Here is a 15,829-nt window from a genome sequence, read left to right on the forward strand (position 1 = left end):
TTGTCTGTGGTTCAAACCTGACCTGGGAGTTGGGAAAGCTGCTGGTGTTTCACTGTGCCTCAGTTTCCCTGACTGTAAAGTGGACTTAAGCACTATGCCTGCAGAGCACTCTGTAATCCCCTCGGGAGGAACTCTACGGAGACTGACCAGGGCAGAGAACAGCCTGCCCTGTAGATCTGGAGGATCCGATTTCTGCAAGTAGAAGCAAGAAAGTATCCAACTGACAAAAAATAAAATGCAGATTGTTGAACATCTGTTCCACAGAAACAATCTCTCCAGGCCTCTTGGATGCTGCAGATGACACACAAACTTCTTCAGTGCGTAAGGTTAAATTGAAGGAGGAAAATGTCCTTATTTTCATAGAAGCTTAGCCAGCACATGCTCCTGGCCTCCTCAGTGAAATGGGTCCTATAATTGCGCCATAACTCACTCCCTCTTTGCTACATGCTTAATGTTAAGCAGATGCTTAAGACTTGTTGACTTCAAGGAGACTACTCACATGCTGAAAGTTATGCACATGCTGAAGTTTTCCACTCTTAGCAAGACTTCCATTTTGCCTCTAGCCAGATCCAGGTGGAGGGTCAGCTGGATCTGAGCATCATGTATGCCCTAGGCAAGCGGGAGGATCAGCTGTCTGTTTTGATACTCACTCTCAAGAGAGAACTTTGAAAAAAGGGTGGAGGAAGGCATCTTCCATTCCTTGTTATTATAGGAACATATAGCTCCAAAAATCTCCATTCTCTACCGGGTCCCAAAGGAAAATATTTGAAATAATCCATATTCATTAGAGTTTTTCATCCCTCACACACCTGAATTCAGCAGGCTGCTAATGAAGAAGACAATTATACAACACTTCACACAAAAAGCAAACCAGAACAGGTGCAAAGGCTGGAGCTTTGCCATACTTGCTCTCTGTTCTTTGGCACAGGGCATCATTGCTTTACTTAAAATGTATTGAAACATCCCAACAGTTTAAGGAGTCATTCTGAAATGAAAAGAGATGACATTTAAGATTAATCATTAGCTAATCATCACCACCTAAGATACTAAATCAAAAAGGCAACAACTGTCCAAACTAAGCTTTATCTGTATTCCTTCTGAAGAACACAAACAGAAATGATGCTGTGCCAGCAAGGTGGTAAAAAGACAGACTGTGTTTGTTTTGCCCCTTAAATTAGGGGTCCGATGTACAAGTGCAGGGCAAAGAAGTGGTGCCCAAAGGATTTGCGTCCTCCCAAGACAAACATGGGAAAAGAGAAGAGAGTTTTTCCATCTTTTGCAGATGTTGGTCAGAGGTGCAAGAGAGAAAAATCACCTTTTGGAGTTTGTGCAGCAAGCTCATAACAAAGCCATGACGCCTGATCTGCCAATATCAGCCATGTCTCTCAGTTTGGGGTCTATCCCACCCGCATGGAGGGAAGGTGCACCAGGGCAGTACAATGCCATGGGGCTAATTCAAGAACATTGAGCTAAATTTTGACTCACTGGACTCACCAGAAACACTTTGGGAAAGACTGCAGCAAGGAGTTCAATTATGAAGGACTTTTATTAAGAGAAACAGGCTTTTAAAGAGGGGGTTGCAATGTACTTTTGATGCAAAAGATCATTCTGTGGGCAGGAAGAGGGAACCTATTACCAGTGTTATGGCTTGTTCCCCCCAAAAAATGCTAAGGAAAAGAAATATTACAGCAGGTAGGTGATAATGTAGAGATGAAATGACAGCAGAGATTTGAACTGTTTAAGGACCTGGTGGAAAAGGAAAAGAGAATAAAATTATGAAAAGACTTAGTACTTGGTTTCCCTTAGGATATGAAGTCATTAATTACTGATAGAAAGGATCTGATTTGCTGACCATTTAGACACACAACTGCACTCTATGCAATGATACGTCTAATTTGCACACAATTACCCTGTTTTTCCACACGCAGATTGAGTAATTGCTTGTATAAACTGCAAGATACATTTGTGTATTCCAACTACCTGATTTGCATGCTAAATCACGGCAACTGTGTGTACAACCTAGCTGTTCATCCTTCCTTTACGCACATATACCTGCCTCAGCCTGCTCAAATTAAGACCGCAGATTATGTCTGTGTGGAAAGTATCAGTAGCAAATTCATGTACTGAAACTGGCACGGAGTGCCTGGGGGAACGCTTGTCAGTTGCTTTAGGGTTAGTTTATAGCAACAAAACCTGTGATGCAACCAGCTTAGGGGAATTAAGCAGGGACAGCCAAAGCAATAACTTTCTCCCCATATCTGCCCCCCTCACGGTTTTGGAGATCACTGCCTCTGTGCAAGAGGAGAACAACCAAACAGGTCCTTCAATCCCTCGCTGCTTTGCACAGCCCAGAGTCCTACTGGAAACTTGGATCCCAGTTTAGGTGAGCAAGTGGTGGTGAGGCGAGCAGCACAGTTGAACACACAGAGGCACACCATTCTTCTGCCACTCCTCCTCCAGAAACAGGCCAGTTTGGTTACAGGGCTAATAATTATGGAAACTAAACCCCATACCTTTCTACAGAAGTTTTTGTTTACTCCGTAAAACATATTTATGACTTGTTTTGGGGTAGCATACATGAGCTGTAAGTCAGGACAGTGTTGCACTTAGTGCTATATAAACACTGAAGAAAGAGATGGAATTTCCTACAAGGAATTTATGAATTAAATAAGCTACATCTATAACTCCTGGAAGTGGCATCACCATGCCCAAGTTATCTGGACCATGAAGCAAGTTTTCCAGAAGATAGTGCAAACTAAGAAGTATTTTACAGCCACTTTAAAGATGCTCTTAAGAGCTTCTTGTAAAAATAACTAAGTCAAGTGGGTTTCGTTCACAGCCATTCATTCACAGCCAGAAACTTCAGCAAATTTGTTCTTTAGCTTAATGGACATGCAAAAATAATGGAATTATACCTGCCCCAGTGTTCAGCAGAGAAGAAAGAGAGGCCAGACATCACTCTAGTGGGACCTGATGCATTTGCCTAGCATGATGAAAATCTCATGTTTCAGTAGGTAGATTGCATATACTAAAGCTGGCTTTGGCCATGGCTGCAGGTGTTAAATGAGACCTTTCCCTGGGATTGCTGGAAGTCTAAAGTTACTGCTATAGAGTAACATTGTGTGTAAACACAGACAGAGAGAGCACAAGCATGTCAATTAGCAAAATGAACTCTGATACCTGATGTGATCTAGAATGTGACACGTAGAATCATAGAATCGTTTAGGTTGGAAAAGATCTTTAAGATCGAGTCCAACCGTTAACACTGCCAAGTCCACCACTAAACCATGTCCCTAAGCGTCACATCTACATGTCTTTTAAATACCTCCAGGGATGGTGACTCAACCACTTCCCTGGGCAGCCTGTTCCAATGCTTGACAACCCTTTCAGTGAAGAAATTTTTCCTAATATCCAATCTAAACCTCCCTGGCACAACTTGAGGCCGTTTTCTCTCATCCTATTGCTTGTTACTTGGGAGAAGAGACCGACACTCTCCTTGCTACAACCTCCTTTCAGGTAGTTGTAGAGAGTGAGAAGGTCTCCCCTCAGCCTCCTTTTCCTCAGGCTAAACAACCCCAGTTCCCTCAGCCACTCCTCATCTTGCGTTTGGTGGAAATATCCCCTCACCAGGACAGCCCAGAAGTGCCCTGTCCTGTCATGCTGAGTCACACACAGGAACTTGGAGTCAGGAAGGGATCAAAACAGATACAGCAAGTGTTGGGTCTGTTGGCACCTTGGGTGGCATGAAGGATGTGTGAGGTTCTTGTTCCTGAAAAGCTCCCTTTGATAAGATCTGCTTCAGTCAAGGCAGAGCTAGTAGGCCCCAGATCAGTGGGAAGTAATCAGACCTCACACACTACACCTCATCTGCTTCAAATTTGCCTTGAAGGATCAAAATGACAATAAGTAGGACTCGATATACCTGAAGTCAGCTACCAAGCCCACAACTTCATCAAAATAATCCAAAAGTAAATACCAGTCATGCCATTCAGCATCTCCTCCAAAGGCAAAACTAGAGGCTGACATATCTGAGAGCTCTTGTGGTACCAGAGGGTCTTCAGCACTCCTGGGAAATTGGATTCACACCACCTCCTCGTAGTCCCTCCCAGCACTAACATAATCTATCAATACATTGCAAAAACTGGCAGGTACTTAACACTGAAAACCAAAACTGCTGTTGTGCGAGTCTGCCTTCCTCGTAGTAACAGGTAACCCCTTTAAAAGACATGGCTTTTCTCAGCTAAATGCTGCAAAACCTGCTGACATCAGTCAGACTCTTACCTGGGGAAGATTAGAGGCTAAGAATAGCTGCGTGTTGACTAACCTAAGTTTAATTCAGCTCACTGGCAATAAGCATCAGGTACAGCTGTGAAGTGAGGGGGCATTTGCTGGCAGAACATTGGTATTTTTCATCTCTGTTCTATCCTAACAAAAGCAATTCTTTCTGAGAACAAACCCATTCCTAAGCGACACCAATCAAGATGATAAGGTGCAGATGCTCATGCAACTCTTAGTCCAAGGGGTGAGGGGAAAGAACTAAGGTGAGCTTTGCAGTCAACCCTGCACTGGAAGGTGTTGTTTTATTTGTCTTTCTTTCTCAGCGTGGTACTCTATTTTAATTGGGAATAAATTAAATTAATTTTCTCCAAGTCAAGTCTGTTTTGCTCATGACAGTAATTGGTAGGCAATCTCCCTGTCTTTATCTCGACCCATGAGCTTTTTCATTTTATTTTCTCCCCCATCCTGCTGAGGAGGTGGAATGAGACAGCGGCTGGGGGGGCATCTGTCAGCCAACCACGGTCAACCCACCACAATCATTTACAATGGAAATTGGTACACTTTAGGAGTCATTCAGTAAGTACAGCTACTCAGCTTGCTTAGTTTTACCAGTCCACATTATATGTGCTTAGTTGCTGTGTTTTGTCTCTGTGGACAAATTGTTAGCCACTTGTTTCTAAAACTTTGCAGGTGTACAATGAACTCGGATGACAGGACTGCAGTACTGTTCAGAGAAGCTGCAGCTCATTCTATTCCTATTAATAAGCTGCTTTCTTCCAGCTTCTGCATATTGTTGATTCAAATTAGAAAGGGAACAGCTTCCAGACACCTTTAAGGTGAAAGGCAAAAATCAGATATTTTCATGCGAAGTTTGAATTGCTTCCCCATCAAGGACCCAAGAAACATATAGATTTGTTTTCAAGGACCTTTTTATATTTTGTCCTATGCTGTCTCACAGCATCAGGAAAGTTTACTACCTATGCGTGTTTACTGGGGACTTGTGTTACTGGAAGATGCCACCAGTTGGTTGTCCAAAGTGCACATTCGCATTCTCTGAGGTTTGTCACAGCAACAAACTTCAGTTTTTCAAACTTTTCCAGGAATTGATCTACAGAATTAAATAGCCTGTTATGGTTATTCTGGTGAGCTTCATTTTAGATCAAAGGATTGGAAACGTATTTTAGTATCAGAGGGCAGGTTTATCACTTGTCCTGGCCTTCTTTTTCTCCAGTACTGCAGACTTATTATTTTTAAATACTCCATTGTCACCTTTAAGGTATAGGAGAATAACTCAGCTGTGAAAATGTCATTATTCACCAGCTGATGGGAGAGTTTGCTCATCTAGGGCTTCCATACCCTCTTGAACTTAATTGGTGTTCTCTCCTTTCTCTATTTGCTTTTGTTCAGCTGTTGTTCCTTTACAAACTTCTCTTGACTCCTTTTATACAGGCACATAATACTCACCTCCTGAATGTAAATACTAATTATTTTTCCTTCTAAATAAGAACAATCAGAGATTCCTCCTGAACAACTAAAGAAGTCAGAATCATGCTACATCCAGGTAAAAAATATTATCTAAAATCCATTTCTATTCCAAGATGATGTGCCACTAGATAGGTGTAATTATTCTTCATGGATGCTACCTTCCAAGGAAAAGAGCATTCTTTGATTTATATTCTTGTATTTATTAACAGAAGTATTTTTAATACTCCAGAGAGCCTTCTTAAATTATGTGAAGTAGACAAAAAGATTAAGCCTAATTCAGAAAACCTGACCTCAGCTTTAGCTTTCAGTTATTGTCGCCAAATATTGTGACAGTCAAGATTACCAAAAGATTAATACAGAAAGAATTTAGTTCACTTAAATGTTTTTTGTGAAATTTTTGGGGGATTGTGAATACATTAATCTCTCCAATAGCAGCCTGGAAAATTTGGTCTCAGACTTAATAGTGCAAAACCAGGGTGGTTATCTTTGAGTAAATCTTCAGATTTTGAGGAATTGCTCTAGGAGGTGTATCTTGTGTCTTAGATAAATCACATCAACGTGGTGATTTTTAAGAACTGTGAGAGAAGCAATATTAGTCTATTAAAGGTCAGTTTTCCAGGCTCATGCAAACAGCACTTGCTGTCAAGAATACTTCATGTATTTCACTGTGATGTGCTTTTCAAGGATGAGGCCTGGTTTAGTACGTAAATGAACTTGGGGTACTTACAATATTTTTTCCCTTTTGTATCTGCTATAGAAAAGAATTTGGCAAAATCTTCAGGCTTGCTGTTGCATGCTGAACATATGATTTTTAAGGAATGAAAATTTTTTCCTCTCCTCCCATATCTTCCTGGGACTTTCTACCAGTTCAGTGCATATTGTTATTCTCTAAGAAAACAGAAGTTTGGAACAGATTACAGATTTTCTTAAAATGCCAGCTCATGAAGTTGGAAGATCAATTGAGGTCTTGTTGTGGTTTAACCCGGCAGGCAGCTAAACACCACACAGCCCTTCGCTCACTCCCTGCCCCGCCCCCCCCAGTGGGATGGGGGAGAGAAGGGGGGGGGGGAGAAGTAAAATTCGTGGCTTGAGATACAGACAGATTAATAGGACAGAAAAGGAAGGGAAAATAATAATAATTATAAAAGAATATACAAAGCAAGTGATGCACAGTGCAATCGTTCACCACCCGCCGACCGATGCCCAGCCAGTCCCCGAGCAGCAGCCCCCCCGGCCAGCTTTCCCCAGCCTATGTACTGAGCATGACGTCACATGGTATGGAATGTCCCTGTGGCCAGTTTGGGTCAGCTGTCCTGGCTGTGCCCCCTCCCACCTTCTTGTGCACCTCCAGCCTTCTCAGTCGGCAGAGCACGGGAAGCTGAAAAGTCCTTGACTAGCGTGAGCACTGCTTAGCAACAACTAAAACATCGGTGTGTTACCAACGTTATTCTCATACTAAATCCAAAACACTGCACTGTACCAGGTACTCAGAAGAAAATTAACTCTATCCCAGCCGAAACCAGGACAGTTCTCTGTTTCTACCTAAGTGTAACAGCTGAGAGGAACCTACTTGGTTTCAAAAATGGAATATGTAACCTCCACTTCTTAAGCTAAAGAGCACTCTTCATGAAATTAAACCTTCAAACAGCTTTGGAACCCCAATCATTTTTTTCCCTTCTGTTTCTTTTCAAATTTTGATTGCAAGTCTGTATCCAATTTTTCAGAGCTTAGAGTTCAAGTGGTTTACTCTTAACAGTGAATGCTGATATGCTGACCTATTACATAATGATGAATGGGGAAGGGCTATAGCAGGTGCAAACTCACACTGCTTGCATAGGCGTGCTCAGCACTCTTCTAGAATTGCTGTAGAATAAAGAGGAGAATTTTTCCATTAAAAAAAATCAGGAAGAGACCTCACTGAGTCCTGCTGGTAAACATGTTCAGCTAGTGCCAGACTGTAAAGGAGGCAGGGGAGGCAGAGAAAAGCTAGGAAAGCAGAGAGAAGCCAGAGACCAGCCAAACTCAGGGACCAAGCTTACTACAAGGTTAACTTTTGCTGTACTGAGTAATTGAGAAAGTCAGGAGATGAATGCATGGCTACTGCCTCAGGGACTAAACTTAGGGCAAGGTCATCCTAAGGATAAAGGGTGCCAAAGCTAAAGCAGCTCAGGTACAACAGTTAAGCAATAGGGTGTGGAGCAGGGATCCCTGAGCTGTTGCTGTCTCCTAGGTCCATGGCACAGAGCAATGCAAAGCCAATTTGCCCACTCAGCCCTTGAAGTAGTTTTGCCCCATAAGGACAGCAACCTTCAAACCTGAGCTCAGCTATCGCTGTACCCAGTCCTAGTGCAACAGGTGGGAAGCCAACCCAGCCCGTGATGGAGCTGAGCCTCTAGATCTAGGAAACAAGCTGAGCAACTCTCATAACAGTAAGGGTCTGATCCTTGTCTGCCTTAATGTAGTAGAAGCAGTGACAACGTATAGTTTCCATGTATAGCTTCTTCAGAGAAGGCTAATATTAATGTCTTGCTCACATTCACTGGCCACATTGTGCCTTTTCTGTTGCTGCCAGATATCTCCATGAAGTAAATCATATTGACTGTGTTTATTATAAGAACTAAGTGATCAGCTGTGAACTTTCTTTGACATAAATATTTTGCCATTAGCAATGACAAATAGCAACGCTCATGTTGTAAAAGTAACATTGGATCATTCCTCTCCATGGGGCATTTACGTCAAGAGAAATCAAAAGGAAATTGTGATCTTCAGGATCAAGAGGAACAGGCAAAAGTAGGAACATGATGGCAAGGATATTCATCCCACTGTGTAAGAAGAGTTAAATGAAGAAAGCATTTTAAAAAATGAAAATAATTGATTTTTCTACACAGCTCCATAGTGCCTCTGCATAGCTAGCTCTGAACACCACTGCAGTCAGCGCACACCCGTCAGGCACAGCATGCTTGATTCAGCAGCGCATGCAAGTGCTTTGCACAAGTACCAGCTGAAACCGCACCCTCACTTTGTGAGCATTACACCACACCAGCATTTCCTGGGTGGATCAGGCCCAGCATTCTTCTGAATCTCATTATTACTAAACCTCTGCAGTAACAGCTGAGCAAAACAGGGATTTTTCCATTCTTGCAAGATTTCGTACATTTTTAACTGGTGATGTTGGCACCTTAAACCATGTCTGCTTGCAGGCTGAGCAGGATGGGAGAACACTGAGCAGCAAGGGGAATTAATTTCTCAGAGAGATTTTTCAAAGGTACAAATGAGAGCTGGTGCTTTAAAAATAGCATCGACTATACTTCTATAGCACACATCCTCTAAGGAATTCAGCCCAAGCAGGTAAGCTTGTTGCTTCCCTCCTGAGGCAGGCAGGCAGTCTCACACAAATGTGGATGCTTAGGCTCAGGGAGGACCACAAACTTGCTCCAGGCTTTCCTAGCAGAAAGTTAGATAAGTTAAAAATCCAGGGTTATGCCTACATGTATATGTTCATGCACACTATACTTCATGGACTGCATGGCAAGTTCATCAAAAGAACTACTAGGTGTAACAATTTTAGCTTTCCTTTTATAAAATTGAAGACTGCAAACCTGCAGGCTTGGATTGTAAACTGCTAAACCCAAACCATTTTCAGGCAGGAAATGCCAGGCAGCTGCCCGCCTGGATCCAAGGGGTGCTCAGGGCTGCAGTAATAGGTCTGGAGAAAAGATCACCTTTGGAGGGTGAGGATTCCACCCGGAGAGTTTAGAACAAACTTGTTGTTGGCAGATGCATACCATGAGGGAAATAACATGGGACGTCGCATTAGGGATGTGGGAGGCTAACAAGCCGATGTCACGGCCAGGGCTTTTCCTATGTTACAGGGACTCCCAGCAAGATTCTTTAGAGCCAGGAAAGAATCGCAGGACATAATTACCAGGCTGGCAATATTACTAGGGTTTTTTTTCCCCCCAAACTGGGAGTTTAGGGAAGCTGTAATGCAGAGGAGTTCTGGGAACTGCCAGCGCAGCAATACATTGTGGGAAGGTCATTGGTGAGACAGAAGGAGAGGACACATGGCAGGGAACTGAACATAGGAATTACAGCTCCCCAGAGAAAAGATTTAAGAAGTTCACTGGAAAGACAAGCACCCAGAAAGGAGCTGCAGGATGAAAAGAGATTGGTATAGAACAGCAATTGTTTGTGTGTCCACAGGACAGTGCTGTGCTAGAAACCCAACGATAAGCTATAGACCAAAGTGGCAAATCCCTGAACCCAGGGGAAAGGCTTTGGAATGAGACTTTGCTTTTGAGGATCTCCAAAGGCAGGAGCTTACTTTGGATGAACAGAAAAAGTCTCCTATATGTAGCAGAAAAGCCAAGGCAGTAGCTGCATCAGAAAAATGAAAGTCACGGATGTAAGAAAAAATATGGGCAATCTGTTTTTAACAGACAAAGTCAACATCTGCCCAGTGATGGGAGTCTCAGAGACAGACGAGACATGGCTAAGATGTGACCCCTGCAATTAGGGAGAGGGGTTTCCTCTGCTGAATGCTAAATTCAGGCAGGTTTAGAGATGAATGAAAACTGCATGCCATAAGGGAGGGCCAGGAATAGAAAGCCCATGTGGGGGAAGAACACTCTAGATGTAGTGAATGCATCTCCAAGAAGCTTTATTTTTCTTATTTTGTCACTACTATCAACAATAATAAGAAAAGAGCTTACAGAGCAGCCTCCCTAAGCAATGCATCCAGGGATTAGCAGCAGAGAGCAGTGGGCAGCTCGAGAAAAGCTGTTCAACAAATGTAGAGGCATGCATAATAAGATTACTGAATTGGAGTTGCATGTTTTCAAGGATAAACATGATATTATTGCACTGGCAAATACATAGTAGGAACAGGAGAAAGGATGAGAAATAGCCTGTCAGAACAGAGGGATTGCTGCAGCTGAGCTCCCAACAGGACAGGGACAAGTGGGAAGTGGAGGCAGCGAGGAGGAGAGAAAGTGCACATCCTACTTGACATGCAGATATGCAGAGAAGCTTTTTGCAAAGTGGGTGATGTCATCATGTTTTTCTCAGCCTTCAGGACAGCAAGAGAAAAATAGATTAAACCAGCACATGCAGAGGAGTCTGTAAGACAACCAGACTCCCCCCCCTGCCCCGCGCAACGCTAATTGCGCAAATATTGATCAGGGAAATAATTTGTAAGGACTAGAAGAAGAGGAGATTTCTTTTCCTCCTAAGAGGCAAAAAGGGCAATGTTCTTGCAGAGTTGCTGGAAAGGTCCAGGTGATCAGAGGATTTCCAAGACCATATAAGTTAATTAAGATGTTGAGTTGGTCTAATTTGTTATTTGTTTATACTGGAAAGCATGAAACCACTGCAGTCTGATTTTCCAGGATGCCATGAAGTCTCATTGGATTTGCAGCTAGGTTGGCTGTTCCAAGGGGCACAGGTGTCTCACCAACCAGGTAGACCCACAGATCCTAACTAGCTTGGTTAGTAAAAAAAAAAAAAAAAAAAAACACTTCACAAACAGAGAATTTAGATATTCTTTCTGTCCAGGTTCAGACATCCTGTTCATTCTAAAATAGAAAACTTAAATTCAGACTCAGATATTCAATATTTGATTAAAAGCACAAACCTGAGTGCTGGAGAACTGCTAACCACTGCTGCCCTGACATGGATACCAAGTTCTGGTGTTCATGTCAGCAGCAGTTCTGCTTGGCTGAGCTGGAGAACTGCTTTTATTTCCTGAGGAAAGGAAAACTACCACACAACAAAATGTAATAGCTACTCCAGGAAATATCTGCACCTCATCTTCATCTGGGGTAAATCCAGACAGAAGCAAGTAGCAGAGAGTCCTCTATGGTTAAAAATGGATGTTGCAAGTACACTAAAGTACAGGGGGAATGCTACTTAAAAAACAACACAAAAACCAACCACCAAACTGTTAAGGGAGACTGGGACAGTGATAAAAATAAGCAGGAGTATGCAAAAACAGCGATTGCAGGAAAAGGAAGAAGCATCCACAAAGACGGCAGTGAGTATTTCTCAGGGCTATACAGGCAAATAAAGCCACAGAAAGCAGGAGAAACCGATCTTTTAAAATATCTTGTAAGGCTAGAAAGAGAGAAATTAAGTTTTATTAAATAACTGTCAAATATTTTTTCATTTGGTAGAGGGAGAATCCCTCAGTGCTCAATTTTGCGCGTAGGAGTTTTCCCACTGGGCAAGGTGAGCACAGCAAGTGCCTCCAAGTTAAACGGAGTGGTGGGTGAAATGGTTCAGGTGCCTGTTGCATGGTCTGACCCTGGGGAAGGGCTGGAGCGCTGCCCCGTGCCTCTACGGCACCTCACACGAGGACAGTGCAGCTTCAGCTACAGCTGCGAGGGACTGCAGCATTATAGGAAAGGAGCAAACACCCCTCTGCTAGTGCTGGGGGGTAACAAGGCAGCAAGCCTGGGACTTCAACAGCTGTCTGATGCCTCATCATAGAAATATGGAGGCTCTCAAAGAGTGGGTATTATAAAATATAACAGTGTTCTTTCCAGTCACGTACAGGGTGAAGCATTGCACATAAATAAGACACTGCTTGCCATGAGGTGGTTAGTTTAAAAGCCAGACAGATTAGCCAAAAGATATGGGTAAATCCCCAATGGACAGAAGAGCAACAAAAATTAAGGTCTGGGGGATTCTTCTTCTCTTATTTGAACGCTGTTTTCCACCCTGAGGTACATCACATACAATTCTCTTTTTAAAAAAACAAAACAAAACACAAACACAAACAAAAAACAAAACTTTTATACAGGATTTAACCTGTCCCAGTACAGCCATGAAAAGTTCTGCAATAAGCTGTTATGGAGGAGTCAGGTCAGGTGCTGTGCAGAAATGTTAAAATACAAACAACGCTGACAGCCAGCAAGAAAGCCTGCCTTGCTAGGGCAGGAGTTAGAGGACAGGGCATGGCTTACAGAGGGATTGTGTTGAGTTTGGGGAAGAACTGGCATTTGTAGCTATTTTCTAGACTTCTTAAAGAGAACATGAAGGGAGTCTGTATTTCTTACATTTAAATGGAAAAACCTTTGCATTGAGAGGTACAAGTCTGAAGAAAAAGAATAAGCGACAGTAGTACAGATTTTCCCAACAGTGATTTTAGGTCCTTCGGTGACAGTCATTAAACCTCAGAAGAGTTTACTTTGTTCCCTTTCTATAGGAACAGTTTGAGCTCCCAGATCTATCAAAGCAGATGGAGTCTGGCTTTAGGAAAGGTGACAGAAGTTCCTGGAGGCCTGTGGCCTCAGCAGAAGTGCTCCACTGAGCAGACAGCTGAGGAAAGCTGGCCAGGAGCTATCAGGCAGAGGCTTAGATTTAGAAAACACAGCCTGAAACGGAGCGTGGGCACAGCTGGTTAGGTCACATAATGGGTCAGGCTGCCAAGTCCCTCTCCCCACATCCTTCCATCACAAGTTGAAGACTGGGTTCAGCCTATTCAATATGTGGAATGTATTCTCATGAAGGTGATCAAAGCAAAGGGCATACTCTGGCATGAGAGCAAAGCTATCCACCAGCAGGGAGAAGATCGGATAAAGAATAGGCTTAGCAGGCTCTTCTGTCCCTGCCTGGTAAGCTAATTGTTCATCACTCCCATTTTCCTTGCTACACTTGAAATGAGTAGAAATCTGTGTTTGGGAACTGCTGGAATATTTGAGGTCCAAGAACATACAGCACCATTTTCATTACAGTAACAAACTCACAGAATGGCAGCTTTAAATGGGAAGGGTAATAATGCATTACCATTCACCCTCAATTAATCCAGAGCCTGCAATGCCGAATGCACTTACTCTGAGAATTTTCTCAGAAAATGAAGCTAGAGTGTATTTCATTTATAAATCACAAAAGACACTTATTTGGCAAGAATGACCCCTGCTCATATACAATAAATCATGAGCATCAACAGTCTCTAATGGATTTTGAGTCAGTGCCACAGACAGCGAAGCCCGGGGCCTATGTTTCAGGATTCCAGGACTGTGCCAAAGGAGCCTTATAAATGATTAATGCATTCAGCACAGTGTCATCTGTGCCATTGGAGACAAAAAGACATTCTGGGGCTCTGTTTGTCATTAGAAAAGTGATAATCAGTTCAGCAGCCGACCATGCCTCTCCCTCCCCCTGCCAGAATGAGCCATTTAGCTCCACGCTTCATAAAATCCCCCCCCCCAAACTTTTATACATGCTCTTGGTTCATGATGTGCAACATTTTGATAAAAAGAGGGAAAGAAATCATCTGTTTTCTTAAGTAGCCCACCAAAACCAGACTTCCTATAGGACGGAGCTAAGGTTTGCATTTGCAAATGTATGTTCAACAGGGAGGTGACATTAAAGAGGTCGCTGGGGCCTCTTTCTACTTCTTTGCCATACTGTGAGGATGTTGGTACAAAGAAAATTCAAGTTTTGGTCCCTATTGCTCAGTCTCTCATGCTTTTCAGTTATTCATGCCACAGTTTTTAACCTCTCCCTCTTCACTTTTGTCCCCATGGTTACTGAACCATTGTGTTTGCAGAGATTTTTCCTCACTAAAGAACATGTGACGAACATGAGACAGCTAAATTATCAGAGCCAACTCTGACATTGGTTTCTCCTAACATGGATCTTCTTTTCCAAATGCCTTCAAATAGATCTGTTGCATTGGCACCAACTTCGTAGCAAGCAGCGCTTCAACTATTGACAGAGACAGAGCTGCAGCAGTATTGCACAGGGAGACTGGAATCAGGTAAAGGATGCAATTCAAATGCTAGCTTTAGCAGACCCGCAGCCTAGGAGTGCACGATACAAATAACTAGATGTGTTTCACAACAGAATTTTAAGTTAAGCCCTAGAAGGGAAGGCATTATTTCCTGACTGGACCTGGGTCTAAGAGTTCAAGTAGATTTTTTTCTTCTTCTTAAAAGCCAGTTTAGTTAAGCAGTAGGAGACAAGCATGTTTTAGGCCCAAAGAAATCTCCATTACAAAATACACCAAGACAGGCCAGTGGATAACAAGTCTGCTAACCTTCAACCACAGTACTCAGCGTATGCCGACACAGGGGTCAGTGGAGCTGCTCCCACACTGAGCAGCCTAGACCGCCCCAGGGAAGCTCAAACCAGATCCCTTCCAAACTACCCAAAAAAGATACACTAAGCCTTATTTGCATCTGGGAGGCCTTTCTCCCCTTCACTCACAGCATCCAGCCAGCCACAAGTGCCCAGATGTTAAAGCAAAGGTAGCAGGGCAATACCTCACGTAAGCATCGCCAGAGTCATGAGCCAATACAGACAAGACTTGAGAAAAAATGTGGCGATCTTACCTTGGCCGCTACGGAGGAGTTGGGCTTCTCCAGGAGGTCCCAGAGCTTTTTCCTTTTGTCAGCACAGCAAGCGTTATCAAATTCCTCCCCTTCCCTTTCCCTCAGTGTCTCGGCTTCTCTCTTCAGCTCCTCATTCATCTGCTCCTTCTTCTGGTGGTAGCGGGCCTGGCAGCAGGACTCCAGGTAGATCTCATCCACCCCCCAGTAGTCCAGCTCCTGGCTGAAGGACAAGGCGCACATCTCCTCCATCATGTGCAGCTTGCCAGTACGGTAGAAGTTCAAGATCGAAGTGAATGCCCCAGGATGCCTGTCGAAGAAGTACTCGTTCTCCTCCAGGTTGTAGTCATCACAGATCTCCATGAGGGAGTCGTGTGTGTTGCAGTCTCTGAGCTTACCCAGCCTGGTCCGCGGCAACCTGTCCAAGGTCCGCCAGAGAACCTCGTGGGCCAGCCCCCCCACGTTGAGCTTGACCCTTCGGGAGCAGGCCTTGCTCCTGACAATCTCCGTGGGGTCCGGAGGCAAAGAGGTAGTAGAGCGAGATCCATGCTTGTTCATCCCCAGAGGCATCGCTGGTCCCCCTCAGGCTGGACGCTCCAAGGTGCGGCGTGGGGCAGGGCGCGCGGGGGCCGGCTCTCCTCACCTCTCCTTCCCCTCCATGCCCCAGAGCTGCAAGAGAGGCCAACCATGGGTCCCCGCCCGCTGACCTCCGCGCCCGCGGCCGCCTCGCCGCG

General features: G+C 43.8%; 1 protein-coding gene across 1 annotated transcript in view; it reads right to left on the reverse strand.

Annotated features, from left to right (window-relative positions):
• KCNB1 (potassium voltage-gated channel, Shab-related subfamily, member 1) overlaps positions 1–15,665 on the reverse strand; it is a 125,748-nt gene extending 110,083 nt beyond the window's left edge. The window contains exon 1 of the mRNA XM_009326744.1: positions 15,099–15,665. Coding sequence (XP_009325019.1) covers positions 15,099–15,665 — 567 coding nt within the window. The remainder of the gene's footprint in view (positions 1–15,098) is intronic.
• Between the last annotated feature and the right edge of the window lie 164 nt (positions 15,666–15,829).

The sequence above is a fragment of the Pygoscelis adeliae genome, unplaced genomic scaffold, assembly GCF_000699105.1.
Source record: "Pygoscelis adeliae isolate BGI_AS28 unplaced genomic scaffold, ASM69910v1 Scaffold286, whole genome shotgun sequence".
Taxonomy (NCBI): domain Eukaryota; kingdom Metazoa; phylum Chordata; class Aves; order Sphenisciformes; family Spheniscidae; genus Pygoscelis; species Pygoscelis adeliae.